Source organism: Rhineura floridana, chromosome 11 (genome assembly GCF_030035675.1).
Source record: "Rhineura floridana isolate rRhiFlo1 chromosome 11, rRhiFlo1.hap2, whole genome shotgun sequence".
Taxonomy (NCBI): domain Eukaryota; kingdom Metazoa; phylum Chordata; class Lepidosauria; order Squamata; family Rhineuridae; genus Rhineura; species Rhineura floridana.
In genome coordinates, this window is record NC_084490.1 from 46,882,413 (window position 1) to 46,899,712 (window position 17,300).

Genomic DNA, 17,300 nt, shown 5'->3' on the forward strand with positions numbered 1-17,300 from the left:
CTCGTGGGCATTTGGGTGGCTACTCTGAAAAAAAAAAGATGGGCCATTGGCCTGATCCAGCAGGACTCTTATATTCATAAAGCCGGGCTAGTCAATCTCCTGCTGCAAAATTGCAGCCTTACGCACACACAAACACACACACACGTCATGCTTTCAGTGTCGTGGACCCAAGCCTGTGGAACTCCCAGCTGAGATTAGACAGGCACCCTTCTTGTTGAACTGTAGGCATATCATTAAAACTTTCTTGTTCCACCAGACATTTTAAGGTAATGTTAGGTTTTATGATGATTTTATTCTGTTTATTTTATGTATAGCTTGTTTTCATATACGCCACTTAGAAATGCAAATAATTAAGTGGTACACAAATGATTTAAATTAATAAATGCAATGTAAAAGGTTTTTGAACTATAATGGTAATATTAGACCTGTGAGCAAGTGAAAAATGATAAGGAATTATGGGAAAGAGAATATGGTTGGCCTTGGGAGAGTTATAGACATGGGCCTAATTTTCACTGAAGTGGTAAACTTTTGTTTGGGCTGTGCCACTTACAACAACATGTGGGGACTTAAATGATTCAATGCTCCTTCATACAATGCTCCCCCCCCCGCCCATATCCTGCACATAGAAAACTTGCATGTCAGGAGGAAGGCTTGGCCAGAACCCTTCTCTCATTAGAGTTTTCAATATGGAAGGGTGCTTTATATTTATATGGAGGACCATTGTCAGGTTAGTCCTAAACTGCAGTCTGCGGTATACATGCTTATTACCTCACTGAAAATGAGGCTACAAAACTTCTCTCCCACCCCATTGCTGCCTCCCACTGGATACTGAAGCCAATTACTGTATGTTCACCTGATTCAAGCTTCTCTGTGGCTTTTCCCTTGTTTTATTGTTCATTTTGCCCTTCACTTAGGCTGGGCCCATGTCGTCTGCGCTCTATACATCCCCGAGGTGCAGTTTGCTAATGTTCTCACCATGGAGCCAATCGTCCTCCAGTATGTGCCCCACGACCGGTTCAACAAGGTAAAAGAGACCCCTGCCTCTTTCTCTTGACATCCTCTGTCTCTGCTTTTTCTGCTGTCAACTGCCTTATTTTAATTTCCCGTTTTCCTGTGCTCTCATAGGGTGGATTTTTTAATTCAGGTGTTGACATGGTGATGTCACCAAGAAATCTCCCAGTACATATTGTTTGGCTTGCACAGTGTGACCCCCTCAGTGTGTGATGCCTACAGTCCATGTTGTGTCTCTTTTGTTGCAGACTTGTTATATCTGTGAAGAGCAGGGCAGGGAGAGCAAAGCAGCCTCTGGAGCCTGCATGACGTGCAACCGTCACGGCTGTCGGCAAGCCTTCCATGTCACCTGGTGAGTCGGTCCTGGGGTCTGCTTCATAGTCACTTCCTTCTTCCCCAGCAGCCCCTGTTTCCAAACCCATCAATTCTCTCACATCACTTTTGGAGACAGAGTCATGAGATAAGGTCAGTCTGCATGAGTGAGTTATGATGAGGACCTTCACAGATTGTTTGGTGGCTTTTTCCTGGAATGCCCTCTCAGGTGCCTTCCTGACTGTCTATGCCTCCCCCTAGCACTGGCGTGTGGCCCCCAGAAGATTGCCCCGATGGGAATGCAGCCCTCATTCTGAAAAAGGTTCCCCATGACTTTCCAGAAACTATGTTGGAGTCTTGCTCCTTGAGCCCCCCAGTAGTTTGGAAAACCCCAAGCCTCTTGGTACAGAAGTAGCCTTATTGGCTTTTTACTTTACCCCTCCCCACTGTGATTGATTCCTCTTCCTGCCTATATATGCTTTCCCTTCTTACTGCACATTATGAGGGAGATGTGTGAATGGGTCTCCAGCTCTTTACATTTCTTTCAAATTGCAGCCATGTGTTGCCTGATCTGGATCAAGGTGAGGCAGAGAGAGGTTCTCCTTCCCCCAACTATTTTATTCCACGTAGAAAAATTGTAACCCTCTATCCTTGTCCTAGAGCTGTTTTTTGTCATGACACAGCTGTAATTCTGGCCATGTTATTTTTGATCCCTTTCCTAATAATTTCTTGACCTCCAGTTTGACTTTTTCACTGCAGCTGAGACAAGAAAATTTAGACAATTAAGAGAGAAATATGGGGAGGATGCATTGCAAAAAGTGGCAAGCAGCAGAGGAAGGAGGCTAAACTGCTTTTGTACCAAGCACGTGCATTGGCATCCTTGCTGGCAGCTAGAAAAGAGGAGCTCAGGGAAGAGGTGGAAGGCAGAGGAAAGCTAGTGCATTCCTCCCACTGTGGCCCACTGTTGGCCACTGTGAGAACAGGATGCTGGACTAGATGGGCCACTGGCCTGATCCAGCAGGCTCTTATGTTCTTATGTTCTCCCCTGCCTGACACTTTCCCTTAAACATTCGCATCCTCACTTTGCTGTAGCATCACAGTGATCCAGATTCACAGGCCTTAATGTCTAGTTTGGCCCTTTTAGTGGTGCGGCTTGCTGGTATGAGTTGTCTTAGATCATTTTTGAATGTGTTTATGGGCTGTTGGCACTGTAAGGATTGCAGGGCTGATGTGTCTGCCATCACTATGCTGGGCAGGGGGTTGAAGTAGAGGGGGCCGCATTTCCTTCTGAGCAACCCTCTGGGGACCTCATGCCAATGGTGGGCAGGGCCAAGGGCAAAAGTCGGTGGAGCAACGAATGTAAATTTTACCTTTGTACAGTAGGGTAGCTTCTACACACATTTGCACATCCCTTTCTATCCGCCAAGGTAACAAAGGCATTATCAAAATTCAAGGACACATTTCAGCCAAGCAAACAAATCTCAAGGAGGATGAGAAGCAGTCCCAGTAAGGGGTGTGGCTGGGGAGGGGGGTGTCCTGGGGAGAGGCCTAAGGGTAGATAGAGAGGCTTGGAGGGCTGCATTTGGCCCCCAGGCTTGAAGTTCCCCACCACTGGAGTAGATGATCTCTCCTAATTTAATGATTTGCCCCCCCATTCTGAAAATCTGACAGTAGAGCAGGGGAGGCTGCCCCTCATTCCTTTGTCACAATCTGTGACCCCAGGGTTCTGTTCACACTGGCTTGTTTCCATATTTCAGTGCTCAGATGGCTGGACTCTTGTGCGAAGAAGAAGTCCTAGAAGTTGACAATGTGAAATACTGTGGCTACTGCAAATACCACTTCAATAAAATGGTGAGTCTCTACCATCTTTTTGTCATCAAAAATACAGCGCAGGTGCTAGGATTTAACAAAAATAAAAATGGATCAAATCCATCATAGGGAATTTGATACCAAACACAAAAGCATGGTAAAGGATAGGCATTGCATATAAAATGTCCCAGGTTTGATACCTCGCATCTAGAGAGAGGAAGATTAGTTAATTGGGGGGGGGGGAGAGAGAGAAGAATGCTGTGTACTGTTATAGATTTGCATTGACTTCCTTGTGGAAAGCCAGCATTTGTCAGAGTAGGCAGAACTAGACGAGATGGAACAATGGTCAGAACTTCATCTTAGACAGTTCTCGTGTGTGTCCACTCACAAAATAGCAAATGATAATGATGAAAAATAGAGACGTCCCTCTGTTCCATCTCAGCTTCAACAAGGGAGAGAGATGGGGCTGCACCGCCAGTAGGAGGCATGGCCAGCGGCATCTGGCTTTCAAGGAAAGGTTGCAGGTGCTGCTGGGACATTCATTCACAGTGACCTGTTAACCCTACATAGTGGTTTGGAGAGGCTTCGCTTCCAGTGATTGTACACAAGCAGTTATTTTGTCTGACAGGTTTTGCTGTTGGGCAACATAAGCTGCAAGGAAATGGCAATACCTGATTCACCTCTGGTAAATCAGGATGAATTTACATTTCTCCTGTTCAAACCATCTTCTCCCACCTGAATTATCATGTCTCGGCAGCCTTAGCTCTGCCTCCTGTCTTAAATTCCATCCAGATATTTAAGATGCACTCAGTATGTCATCCAGGCTGAACCATCTCATGTGCAAATCAGGGTATGAGGGTCTAATTTTCATACCGAAAGGACACATGGGTGAGGGAAGTTGAACCCTCCCTGACTTACCATCTTGTGCTCCATCACGTCAAGTGTTCTTCTCTCCAGCTTGGCTCCCTTCTGGTATTGGAATCAGGCCAGGAAAAGTGCTTTAAGCAGCGTGAGGTGAGCAGGCATAAGACCACTGACCCTGAAAATTGATCAGGTCGCCTAACGCAGCTCAGTTGAACATGGAAACTTTCCTCCTTCGAGACTAGGATGGGCTGTGGTTATGTGTGAGCAGAATCAGGGCAGGCAGCTTGCTTGAGAAGACTGTGCTGTCCACCCCAACTCAGGGATATTTGCTTGTGTGAGCACCCTAACTTAATTTTTCACAATACCTCTAGAAGTGACAGAATGCAGGAGCCACATACACACCACACATATTCCAGTATTGTTCCACTTTAAACGCGCCTATGCCGAATACCGGTACAATTTTCATCAGGCAAAAGAAAAGTGCATGCCTAAAGGGTGGGAACACACTGCACATGAAAAGCTGCAGCTAGGAAAAAACTCCTGCAATTTTCCAGGTTCCCAGGCTTGCAAAGAGATTAATTCTTGTATTATTCATCACAAAAATTAGCTAAACGTGCACTATATTCCACTAGAATTCCAGAATTAGCTTGTACGTCATGTGAAAGATCAAATATAATGCACAGATTACCAGGTAAGAAATTGTCAGAATAACGGAATAAAGTGCAGTGTGAAAGCAGCCATGTTTTCCCCCAAAGAATCCTGGGAAGTATAGTTTGTGGACGACGCTGAGAGTTCTTAGGAGACTCCTATTCTCCTCACAGAGTTACAGTTCCTAGAGCAGTTAAACAATCAACCCCTCTTCCCAAAAAACTCTGGGAACTGTAGCTCTGTGAGGGGAATAGGAGTCCCCTAAGAACTGTCAGCACCCGTCACAAATTACACTTCCCAGGATTCTTTGGGGGAAGCTGTGACTGTTTAAAGAGGACTAATAGTGGAATGTTTGGTGTGAATGTGGTCTGGGAGAGATGCCTGTGGAGTAGGAGAGATTGAGATTCCCTCACCTATGCACCCTTTTTTGGGGTGTGGTGTGTGTCTGTCTGCTGCTTTCTATTTGAATTGGGCAGATATGTAAGTAAAAATCAAGGCAGAGCATAGCACAGATTGAGACCGCCTCCAATTTACTCAGTCTGGAAGGAGCCAGAAGCACTGGCTGTGAATGAACTGATGGGTTTTCCCCAAACCAGGTTAATTAAGATCCAGTTTAGGCAAACAACTAACAGACAGAATGCTTCAGACTGTAAGTAGAGAACTGCATGTCTGAATGTGCCACCCCACAAATTTCTACATAAGGAAAACCAGCATGAAAGAGAAAGCTAGCTGGGCCAGATCCCTTCCCCCAATATCTTCTTAGCATTCTGAAGATGGTCGTGGTGGGTTTATCACCTGCAGTGTGAACCCAGCTTTATAAACATACACATTAGTAAGTTTTTATTTAATTTTATTATTAAAATGTGTGTACACCACCATTCATTAGAAATTCCAGGGTGATTTACACCAATATCCATAAAAATCACTACAATAAAACCAGGAAATATACAGTGTCCACATTGGATAATTAAAATACTGAAAGCTAGGAAGTAACAGCAGCAAATGACTAAGAAAAAGCTCCTAAAACCAGTCAAGGTCAATGTGCCATCACAGAAAAGGCCTACCCCCTGGTTGTCATCAGATGGATTTTCACAGGCTATAGGGCAACCAGAACGGCCTGGTCAAATGGTCTCAGTGAATGGGCAGGCCTATATATTGAATGCTTGGATCATTGAGTTGCTTCCTATGCCAAAGAGACATGATAAATGTTAAAAAAAATTCCCCTCACTATATGCATCAGGAAGATGCTGCTTGCCTTTTATTTATTTATTTTTAAAAAGCAGTACACGCCAGCTTATACATGTTTGATAGTGAGGTGGTGTCTACAGCAGTCCCCAGGAAGGGCAAATGCTGAGGTGACCTTGATTCACTGGGTGTCCCACATGGAAGGTGGGGAGGGCAGGACGCAAGGCAAGCTGACAAGAGGCTGGAATTATCTGGAAGTCATGAGCGCTTATCACTGCTGCCAGCCATAATGATTACTAATGCAAGCCCCCCTCCCAAAGTTGAATCAGAGAGCTCCACTCCCTGCCCTCCTTTACTTGTGATCATGTATGCTGCTTTGTTGATCATCTGAAACAAAATGTTTGGCCGTTTCCAGTCCTGAGAGTTTCTTTTCTTTTCTTTGTAGCTGGCACAATTTTCATTATTATTTTTTCATTATTAGTATTGATAACCGTTTATATAGCAGTGAGCAAATTTGCTTTTGTAATTTCTTACCTTGTTTGTCTTTGTGACAGCCCAGGGAGAGAGGTAAGCAGAAGCCACTCCCAGGCCATACCTGAATCCAGGCCTTCGCCTCAGTAGATTAAGTTTCCAGGCCAGGACAATGGAACCTGAGAAGTGATGATAACAAAGGGGAGTGTGGCCCTGAGTTTGTGCAGAGAGCTGCCATTTTCATTGGGAGTAGGGGCTTAAGACAAAGGATCCCACGTCAGGAGGTTAATTTACACAGGGTGTTGAGCCCCAACAAAAGGTTCCATGAGCTATATTTCCTGTCAGTGTCAGCCCAGACGTTTGAGCCTACAAGAAACCAAATGGCACCCACCCTTCCCATTGAAACTGAGATGCAATTTGCCAGGAGGTCCTGTAGCAGCACCCACTGTCTTGAAATGTACAGAAGCTGCTCTTGTGTAGCTCCCATTCATTGGTGTAGTGGTTAAGGTGTTGGACTACGACCTGGGAGTCCAGGGTTTGAATCCCCACACAGCCATGAAGCTCATTGGGTGACCTTGGGCCAGTCACTGCCTCTCAGCCTCATGAAAACCCTATTCATAGGGTTGCCATAAGTCGGAATCAGTACATTTACATTACATTTATGTGGGAGAATTGCTAGTGGCTCACATACCAGGGGTAAGATCTCTGTCTGTCTGTCTGTCTCTCTCCTATGCACGTATGCACGCTCATATACACACGCACACACACACACACACACACTTGACTACCTCAAAACTGCCACCTCATTGTACCTTTTGGCTGTGCCACCTCTGATCTCCAATTTTAGACCACAGAACTGAGGGCCAAACTAGACATGAGGTAATTAGAACTTCTCATTTTTATTTGGTAATAGTTAGCAGCCACAGGCAAGTGCTTTGAAGATCAGGATTGAGGAATAGCATTCTTGGAAAGGGTGTTCCTAACTCTTTCTTCGCCTGCCTTTCCTCCCCTCCCCCCAAGGTAAACTGTGCTCCCATTGAAGGTGCTATTCACCCCACAGATAGAATAAAGAGAGGAACAGCATTAGGAGCTAACAGCAACTTCATTGTGTGTGATTTTCAGTGGTGAAAGAAAAGGCATGGGAGGGTTAGGGTTAAACACTCTGATCTCAAAGCAGCTGCCTGGGACTGCTATTTAGTTTTAAAACAACAAGAATTTGGAGATCCTAATGGCAGATTTCCTGTGTTATGCCTAGTTTGCCTAGAGGTGGTGGCTTGCTACAATCCATTTCAGTATGGGCTGAGCAAGGATTTGATCCCAAAATATTGCAAGGCTTGCATATCACATGTTGCAGTAATACACATTACCATCAAAAAAAGGGCCCACCCTCTAATGCCATTACATCTGAGTCTAAAATTAGCTAACTGCATCACTGATTGCAAATAATCTCTGGTGGCTTTGAGGAACCTCAGGCTTGGGACCTGCTTTGAAAAATAATTTCAGTAAAAACACCTGAGATGAAGAGGTTATTCTCTAAACCAGTGCTTCTCCAACTTTTTTCCCATGGACTTGAAAATTGCTGAGGGTCTTGGTGGAACACTTAATGCTTTTCTGCACTGTAATATGCTGTGCTAGATGCTGTATGATTTTTAATTGTATCTTTATTGCTTCTTTTATTTCTGATATATATTGTATGTTATTGTATTGCAATATATAAGAAATAAAAGAAGCAATCACAATAGAATTAAAAATCAATATGAATTTATAATGTGATGGATGTTCCATCTCCCATCTTCAGTCACGAATATGCAGCCATTCCACAGACCACCTGAATGAAGCTTGTAGACTGGACCACAGTTTGGGGACCCCTGCTCTAAATCATCAAGCTCAGATCCTGCAAGTGGGACAGTTCTTCTTTACTCTTATTTTTCTCTTCTGTTCCTTTCCCATTCTTCCATCCTCCTTGATCACCTTCCCCAACTTCCCATTTGCCTCCAGAAGACATCACGCCATTCTGGAGGTGGTCCTTTCATCACCGGAAGGAGGAGCCGGTCGGCGTCACCTGCTCAAGAGAAGCATGTGTCCCACCATGAGAAACCAAAGAAGGTAAAAAAAGATGAAGGAGAAAATAAATGTTAAAGCCTTATGTGACCTGGGATGGGAGCAAAGAGTGATAGATATTAATTTATGTAATATGCCTTTTATGTTTAGCCTTTCAGATCAGATCAAACACACAGACATAGGCATTGCTTGTGTATTCTACAATTCTTTGGTCTTTCATGCCAAAGTTAATATTGGACACAGAATTCAGCATCTGGAGAATACAAACATTTTTGCTGGAGTGCACAGGTACCTCCAGACGACAACAGCAACACTTTTTTTTGTTGATGCTTATGCTAGACTAGTGCTAGCAATGTTGAATAGCAATCACACATTATCCAGTTCCTTTGCAACAAGGGAAGCAGTCCTTTGGGAGGGAAGGTAGCTGTTTCCACTTCCAGTGGCACTAGCCCTCTCTTCTGCTGCTGCTCCTGTTTCAAAATGCACAACTGTATTTACATGGGGATGTCTGAATCTACATACACATTAGCACATGCACACAAACCCTGGAACTCCAGCATCTGGCTGCCTAATGCTTAAGGCTAGGAAGTAAGGACCAGGCAGACCTCCAAACCCAAGGTGTGGCTCTGCAACATCTGGAAGCCTGAGCAGGCAATGGAGCAGTTAGAGGAAAGGTGGGATCTCACAGTGGTTTAAGAGGTGTGGGTGAGAAAGAAAGGAGGTCAGATGAAAGCCACCCTATATATAGATCAAGGGTTGCCAGCATGGTGCCTTTGGGCACACACATGCAAAAGCAGAGGCCTTTCCTGGTGCCCACAGGCCCTCCTCTCACACCGGTCCTGAAATTAAGCTTGCAGTGTCTGTATGGTGCCCACAATTGTTTATCTGGTTTGCAAATGAGCACCAGAAGATTGGAGACCCCTTTATTATAGATGAGGTTTAGGGGCTGGCTGGGTTCTATAGGCAACCCCCCCAATACCTACCTACAAGAGAGCAGGCAGTGCTATTTTCTCTATGATCTAAGGCAGTAGCCTGCATTCTTTTCAAACCAAGGACTCATCTTTAGCTCACACATGCAATTATTTATTTATTTGTTTGTTTTTATATTTGTTGATCACTTTCCTCACCAAGGTGACCCAAAGCAACTTACATCAACCAGTTTGAAACAGCAGAATCAATAAAACCTATTCAATTCAATTCATTTATTTCAGTCCAAGACCAGCACATTTAAAATAGCAGAATTATATACATTTACAGAGCAGGTACAGTGTAATTACAACAAATATTAAAATGTTTGGGCCAGACACTTTCTGCATGCCATGGCCGCAACACAGAATCTTGCTACCCTCCCCGTAATAAATGGATTGCAGTCGTCAAGTAAAATCTGTACCTGATTATCTTCGGAAGATCTAAATTTTCTAGAAAGACAGAGGGAGATAAACAGAGTGCGGAGGTCTGTATATAGAGAACAATGTAATATAACATGTTCTACCCCTTCCACCGCTCCAGAGCCACAAAGACAAAACCTAAAAACACTTATAATCTAAGTTGGGGCCCTAATTCTTAATTTTTACCATATATTTGTGTGGTGGTTGTGCTCCTGTTGTGACCCACCTTAGGACAGGCTAGTGGGTCACAACCAACTGAAGAGGACCTATGGTCTAACCACCCCAGAGAGTGAAAGAGAAGGGGACTATAAGTGGTACAACAGGGATTCAGCTTGGCACCCAACATTTGTATGTAGTCTGCCTCCTGGTAAAAGTTACAAGGAAGTTACAAGGAAGAAGCAAACGTTGTTTTTGATGCGGAGCTTCCACCTTGATGCTTCAGCATCACAAACACATATCCAGACATAGATTTCCAGAGGGCTATCCATGTTAACTTTTTTCAGCAAAAACAATGCAGAGTCTTTTGTATAATCTTTAAGGGGCTTTTGTATAGTGTTTAAGGGGGACAAGATTGTTGTTTTTCCAGACACAGATGAAACTGAAAAGGTTCTCTCCCTTCTCTAGCCTTGAGAATCCCAGTAAACCTGTTAGTTTCCCTGGGCTTCTCTAATCACCCTGCAGAGAGAAGGAGAAGCATTGTCGATTTCACCAACACTTGTTTATCACTGTGTTCTCCAGTGCAGATGTACTTATGGTGAACCTCTACCTCAGTGCAAGAGTGGATAAACTTGATGAAATGGATGAGATCTTCCACTTTCATGGGGCTTTTGCCTACTGTGGATGGTGGTGGGGAGTGTTGTCAGTTTAACTGCTATGAAACAAAATAGTGATTCAAGGAAGAGGAGGGATTATGTACAGTCATCAGCAGCATCACCAAACTTTCCTTTACCACCTCATGTGAAACAACAGTGCAACTCTGAGATCACTCCTAAAGCTATTTTACGGCAAGTTTTTTCAGCACTTACAATAAATAGGACACTATGGGTAGGCAACTGAATGGGATGAACAAATGGTTTATCAAAATATCAGATAAAATTGCTAGTATGTAAAATCCTTTGCCAGAATTTTTCTGTTCTCCTTCTTGTTTGAAATCTGTAAAGTATTTAAGTATTAGAAGGCTGACAATGCAATCCTAAACACACATATTGGGGATAATCTCTACTGAAGTCTAGAGGGACTTTCTTCTGAGTAAACATTCTTTGGCTTACACTGTAAATGGTAGGTAAAAAAAGAGGGCATCCTGCAAAAATTGTCCTAATCTTAACTGAGAAGTCTGGCATGGGATTTAATTTTCATCTCCAGATACAGTTTTTCAGTATCTGGGCTTGTTAAGGATATACTTAAGGCTTCTGCCCCCTTATCCATGGCTGAAGATGAACCATTTCCCAGCTGTTGTCTCTGCTTGGACCACTTATTGCTACACCTACTTTATAGCAACATTGTAGGAACATAAAAAAGAATCCACCTGTGATATCCTATAGTTTGTCCTGCACATATCGTATCCTCCAGCAAGTATGGTGTGTTCAGATCATACTCACAGCTAGAAGAAGATTTGGAACTTACTTTTATGCCAAAACTGAAATATGAGAGCGTGTAATATTAGAGAAGAACATGCGCAGAGTGCCCTAATAATAGCATCTCTCCACCCCACACTCACCAATCTGGGACTGGAGTGGAGGGTTTCCAAGTAAGCTTATTCACCTGACTTGAACCCCAGTATCTTACTTTTTAGAAATTAACCCTTGCCTGGAACAATAGCAAAACCAGCTTCAATGCCACTTGCAACTGGAATTGTATGTGTGTGAGGGTGTTTTTTTTGTCACCCTCATCAACATGTCATTTTAGAAGTCATGCTTTATGTGACTCAATGCCCAGAGTTCCACATGTTTATTGGTTTTACAAAACTCTGAAGTGATGGTTTGTTTTTAGTCCTGCTCAGTTGCAACTGTACTGGCTGCTAGCAGTCAGTCCAGTTTCTTAGTATATACAGCAGGCCTTTAATGCAGTTGAAGGGTAGGTTGGCTTTGATGCACTCCTAAAGGCAGCTGCTGCCAAGGAAAACAGTGGAAACAGGAAAAGAGAAAGAGAGGCAGGAGGGAGAAAGGCAGCACAAGGTAAATGGTGGTAATGGAACAAAGTATTTTTATATGACATGGGCCAAAAACGTAGGGGGAGAGGAAACCAGGGTGACTGGCAGGTGATTTGGAGAACAGCTGACACTGGGCAGGCTATGGAAGATAACTACTATATTTGCACAGACTTTGAAAAGAAGGAGAGGGGGAGTAGATGCAAGATCATTTCTTTTAATCTATATAGTAGTGTCAATCTTGGTCCATTAAGCAGATGATTTGAGGAAGCTATTAGCAAAGAGTAGTATAGGCGACTGGCCTAGGATCTATAATGAAGCTAGGGAAACTGCAAGCATCCAAAATAAAAACTGAAGGGGGGAAGTAGCTAACTCCATATTCCTCCCCCCAAAAGTCTGAAAAAATCCTTTTTTCCTAGTGTGTATATTCTAGCCAAAATTATCGGTACTCCAAAGGTAATATGCATGTAACCTAGAAACAGACCTGGCTTGAGAGCGAGGGAGCTCCCCTGGTATAGTTGAAGCACCTGCAAACTGTTGGAGGGGAAGAGAGGAGAGATCTGGAGTCTGCTACTGACTTAACCCTAAACAGGACATTGGCACCTTGCGTGTGCTGCCTTTAAGCAGTTCTAATCATTGCTGATTGAATAAACATTTATGATCACTTAGACTGAGAGGAAGTAGGCAGGCAATCTGCCACCGCTATCAACATAAGCAAGGCCTACCTTACTGAGTCCCATCAGTCACAAAACGGTGGCAGATGGAGGCAGTTTGACTTAATCAGCTGGCATTGACTGACATCATTTTCTACTGATAGCTAAACCATCTTTGGAAATTTCTAAATTCTTTGTCACTGGATTTTCCCACATCCAACTGCCAGTTTCTTTCATCCCTCCTCCCTGGTCCTTTACATTCACTTCTTCCTCATATAACAGATTTCCTTTCTTATACCCTTCCTTTCTATTCCCAATTTATATCATCATCTTCATTTTGTCTCGCTTTCCCATTTCCTTCAACACCTCATCTGGGCCTTTCCCCTCAGAGCAGGAAGACCTTCCTTCCCTCCCAGCCACCTTTACACAGCATGCAATTCCTTGGAGTTGCTGGTGCAGGCACTGGTCCAACCAAAAGTCTATGGCATGGCTAGTGGGTGGGGGCAGGCAAGTGAGGAGGCCCTGGGCCCTATAGTATTGAGGCCCATATGAAAGTAGTCCAAGGCCCACTGTTTGAGAAATGCTGCACTAGAAGGATAGGATAAGAGTACCCAAATAAATAAGTAAACATCAATATGAAGGTAACAACTCCAAAACGGGCTGTGAAAGACTGTGAAAATTTGTCACCACCACTGATGCTATATGATCAGAGAAAAAGGAAAATAATATGGGTTGGATCCAGACTAAGTTAGTCGCACTTTGGTCCCTTTTAAATGAATGAATGAAGAGTTGGTTGTGAGGTCCTACTATTTCAGTGGGACCGACTTAGATGATAATGATGACAATGATTTTATTCCATTTATATCCTGTCCTCCTCCCAAAGAAGCCCAGGGCAGCAAACAACCCTGTATAGATCCAACCCTGTATATTTTCCCCATGTCTTGGCCTGACCTATTAATAATATTTTTAGCCTATTCTTATTGTGGGATTCAAGCCATTGTAGGTCACATTCAAGCTGCTAAAAGCTTCCCAGCTGGTCTTCAACTTCCCCTTGAGAATTACTGGATGCATAGAGATGGCTCCAAGTCTCCAGAGATGGCACCATCTCTCTTTCTACATCAGATAAACTGAGGGTTTTCCAGAGATACTCAAGAAAAAAAAATCTCTCACACACCGTCTAAGCCCTCAGGAGAATCATTCAGCTGTGAGTAGAACAGCATGTTACATATCGTTCCATTATTACATTTTGAGACTTTTAAAAAATGTGTTTAATGCAGCCACTCAGAGTGCAATTTGAGACAGAAGGCCAATATGGAGGAAAGAGCTTTTAACACCCCCTCTCATGGTAATTTTCCACTGATAACCCCCCTCCTTCCTCTGCTGCAGCTATTACAGGGGAAAATATACCATTACCTATATATCTTCCCCAGTTACAGTAAAAACCACGGGGCAGGGGGAGGATTTTCAGTGGAAAAATAGCATGAGGAGAAAGAGTTAATTTTTCTTTTCTGTTTCAAACTGCAGTCTCACTGGCTGAGTAGTATAACTGAAAAAAGACCCCCCAAATAATCACAGACCTAAATGGCACATAGATTTCTGTCTGACAGTGAAGAGACCACCATGTGGGGAGGGGGTGATCTGCTGCCGAGGAGATCCCCAGTTATGTCTCAGTGGACAGTAAGCTGCCATTAATGGTTCGGCATAGAGGGATTGTGGAGCAGAGGCAGGGAACCACCAGCTTTGGATCTGCTAGATCTAAAACCCCATAGATCCCCTGAGGGAGTCCTTGATCCTCAGGCCCCTTAGCTACACCAAACTAGAGCTGGTCCCTCTGCTTTCCACCCTGGGAACATAAACTTGAAGGGCTTCAGATATGGTGGCGGATCCTCCATTATAATCCTCCTAGACCTAGGTTAGGATTGTTCTGTTAAATAGCAGGATTCGGTAGCCTTATGTCAGAAATGAATTACGGTATCTTTGTCTTATAGCTTTATTCTGCATGTAGAGCAGCTTGTTTTTACTGTTTGCAGTTAATGTTTTACATATGGATAGATCAAGCCCATTTTCAAGCACAGAATTATGTCCTCAGTGTACACACCCAGTTTTATTCCAGTATCCCAACGTTCAAGAGAGCTATTAACATTAATAGGAAGGAGCTATTATAAATTAATAGAAAATGCCAAAATTGGAAAATTAAACCAAGATCACACATGGCAGAGCCAATAATTTATTTAAATTTGCCTCTCCAATGCTTTGCGCCATTTGGCAGTACCTGGCAATATTATAATTAGTTGGACCACTTCTATCAATGTGAAAATACAGAAACTTTGAAGTGATCTCTGTAATCTGGAAAAGCTGAAAAGAACAAAGAGTTCTGTCTGTAACCTGAAACAGAAGGCCCAATTTTTAAAATGTGGTTTTTAAAAAAATCTCTCTCTCTCTCTCTTAGCTTCTCTTATTCTCCAAGATCAACACTTCAACATCAGACTAAACTAAAATAATTTTTTTAAGTTTCAGCATTGTGGTTTTCCTCTTGTACGCTGAGCAATGAGCACCCACCTCAGGATGATATTTTTGCATCCCACCCTAATTTCACAGAGTTGGTAAACCTCAGCTAAACCAGAGTGTGGGCTGTACAGCTGCAGCTGGAGAACTCAAATGATGACATTAAAAAAAAATCCCTTTACATTAGAAAACGATAATATCAGAGAAAAGGGATCTAGCCTACCCTTTTCCCTAGTTCAGTCCAAACAAAAGTAACTGTAGAGAGTTTTCTGTATGGGGGAGCATTTAATGATCAAATGAGCAGTCTTAAAATAGTACAGCCAGACACAAGTTTATTACCTCAGTGAGGATGAAGCAAAGATCATACCCTTGCATTGTATTACTTTTTTTTAGTCTAAAGCAATATAATGCCAGATGTGTATTAAAATTTACATGCAGATAAACCGTATGAGAGACTAGCCTAAGGCAACATTTATTTATTTAAAATATTTCTAAACCACCCTTCATTGAAAATGATCCCAGGGCAGGGTACAACCAGAATAGGTTACTGAACATAAATACAGCAAAATCCAGAATACATAAATATCAGCAAGAATTAAAACATAGTATCAGCAATCTTCAGAAGTACAAAGCAAAATCCTTCACAATAAATTCACAGCTAACATTGTAAAAATGTCTTGAGTAAATAGTTTTGAGGTGGTGCAGATGCCAACCATACTTCAGAGGGGAGGGCATTCTATAACTGGGACACCTCCACAGAGAAAGCCCTTACACTGCAATTCTATGGGCTATACCAAGGATGGAGAGCCTCTTGTGATGTCAGTTGAAGGGCGGGAAGGCAGGGGTCAATTCTGTATTGACTATTGGAACAAGCACCTGCAACTAAAGCAGCATGGCTTAACCCCCACTCAACAGCTGATGAGTAGGGATTAAATCCCACTGAGTTTGGGTGTGGGCACCTGTTCCCACTAAGGAACAGATACACATGGCCAGAGAATGCTTTTAAAATGTAAGCTTCTTCCTCTGCTCCGAGGGGGAGTGGAGAAAGAAGTTCTTTGCCAGCCCTATGCCAGGTGCTTCCAAAAGCATGAAGTGTAAGGCTAGCAATGCCCTTGTGCTGGGATTCCCAAGTGCCTACCAGGCAGCTGGCTGTTGGGTGCTTGAGAACCCTGCACAAGGGATCTTGATAAGTGGGCGGGACAACCACCTGTCAATCATGTAATGTCATAATGATAACATGTGATTGATAGTTGGATGGCCCTACCTACCTCTCAAAATTTGCCCATGAGGCCAGTCCTGATAAAGATCTGAGGCATGGAACCAAAAAAGTTCCCCACACCTGGGCTATATCCAGTTACTGGATGTAGGTTCTATAGAAATCAGTGGGACTTATTTCTGAGTAGATAGTGGTGGGGAACCTGGTGCCTTCCTGGTGTTATTGCACTCCAATTCCCAACAGCCCCAGACAGCATGGACAGTGGCCAAGGGGTGATGGGAGTTTTAGTCCACCAACATCTGGGGGGGGGCACTGGTTCCCCATCCCTGAAATAAAACTGGAAGCATCAACAGCCAATACAGAATTGACCCCTGATGTAGAGGATTGCACTGTTGGTGAGTTTTGTGGCTGATCTTCAATTTAAGCCTTTTCCCACACTCCAGTTCCCCATATCAGCAACACTCTTTTCATCAGTGTTTTCCCAAGCTTCTGATATCCCGGGTACATTTTTTTTCTGACTCCAACTCCCATCAGCCTTAGCATCACCAATGGCTGGGGATTATGTGAATTGTGGTCCAGGAACAACTGGTGGGTCAAAGGTTCCCCCTACATGTTTTAGGGTATGGGATATGTAAGAATTACCTGCCCACACACAGAAATATCCCCTCCCCCCAGCCTATGTTTCTGCACTAATCACTGATCTGGGTGAGTCTCCTGATTGGAAGGAGACAAACCCACAGCAAATGATTCATTCAGAGGTACAACAGGCAGGCTCCCTGGAGGGCAGTTGGTTCTGTTAAGCCTCTATGTATGATCCCATTGCACCCTGGGCAGAGCCACAGCCAGAATTACCATCTCCAGTGGAGGCTTACTTGAAAGGAGGCAAGGCCAAAACAGCAATCACACATAGATGCAGCGGGCAGACTCTGGAGTGAGTACTTTGGACTGATGGAGACCTTTTAATTAATTTATTTCTCATGGCTGTTTGCTGATTATTGCTATGTATTAACGGTAGCCAACCTTTCTGGCAA

General features: G+C 43.5%; 1 protein-coding gene across 9 annotated transcripts in view; it reads left to right on the plus strand.

Annotated features, from left to right (window-relative positions):
* Window positions 1–17,300, plus strand: part of MLLT6 (MLLT6, PHD finger containing) — a 203,973-nt gene that overhangs the window by 112,157 nt on the left and 74,516 nt on the right. For 8 of the 9 annotated variants that reach the window (XM_061590461.1, XM_061590464.1, XM_061590463.1 and 5 more), the window contains 4 exons: window positions 915–1,024; window positions 1,260–1,363; window positions 3,081–3,174; window positions 8,299–8,406. In XM_061590461.1, coding sequence (XP_061446445.1) covers window positions 915–1,024; window positions 1,260–1,363; window positions 3,081–3,174; window positions 8,299–8,406 — 416 coding nt within the window. The remainder of the gene's footprint in view (window positions 1–914; window positions 1,025–1,259; window positions 1,364–3,080; window positions 3,175–8,298; window positions 8,407–17,300) is intronic. The other variant, XM_061590457.1, reaches the window with a different exon arrangement.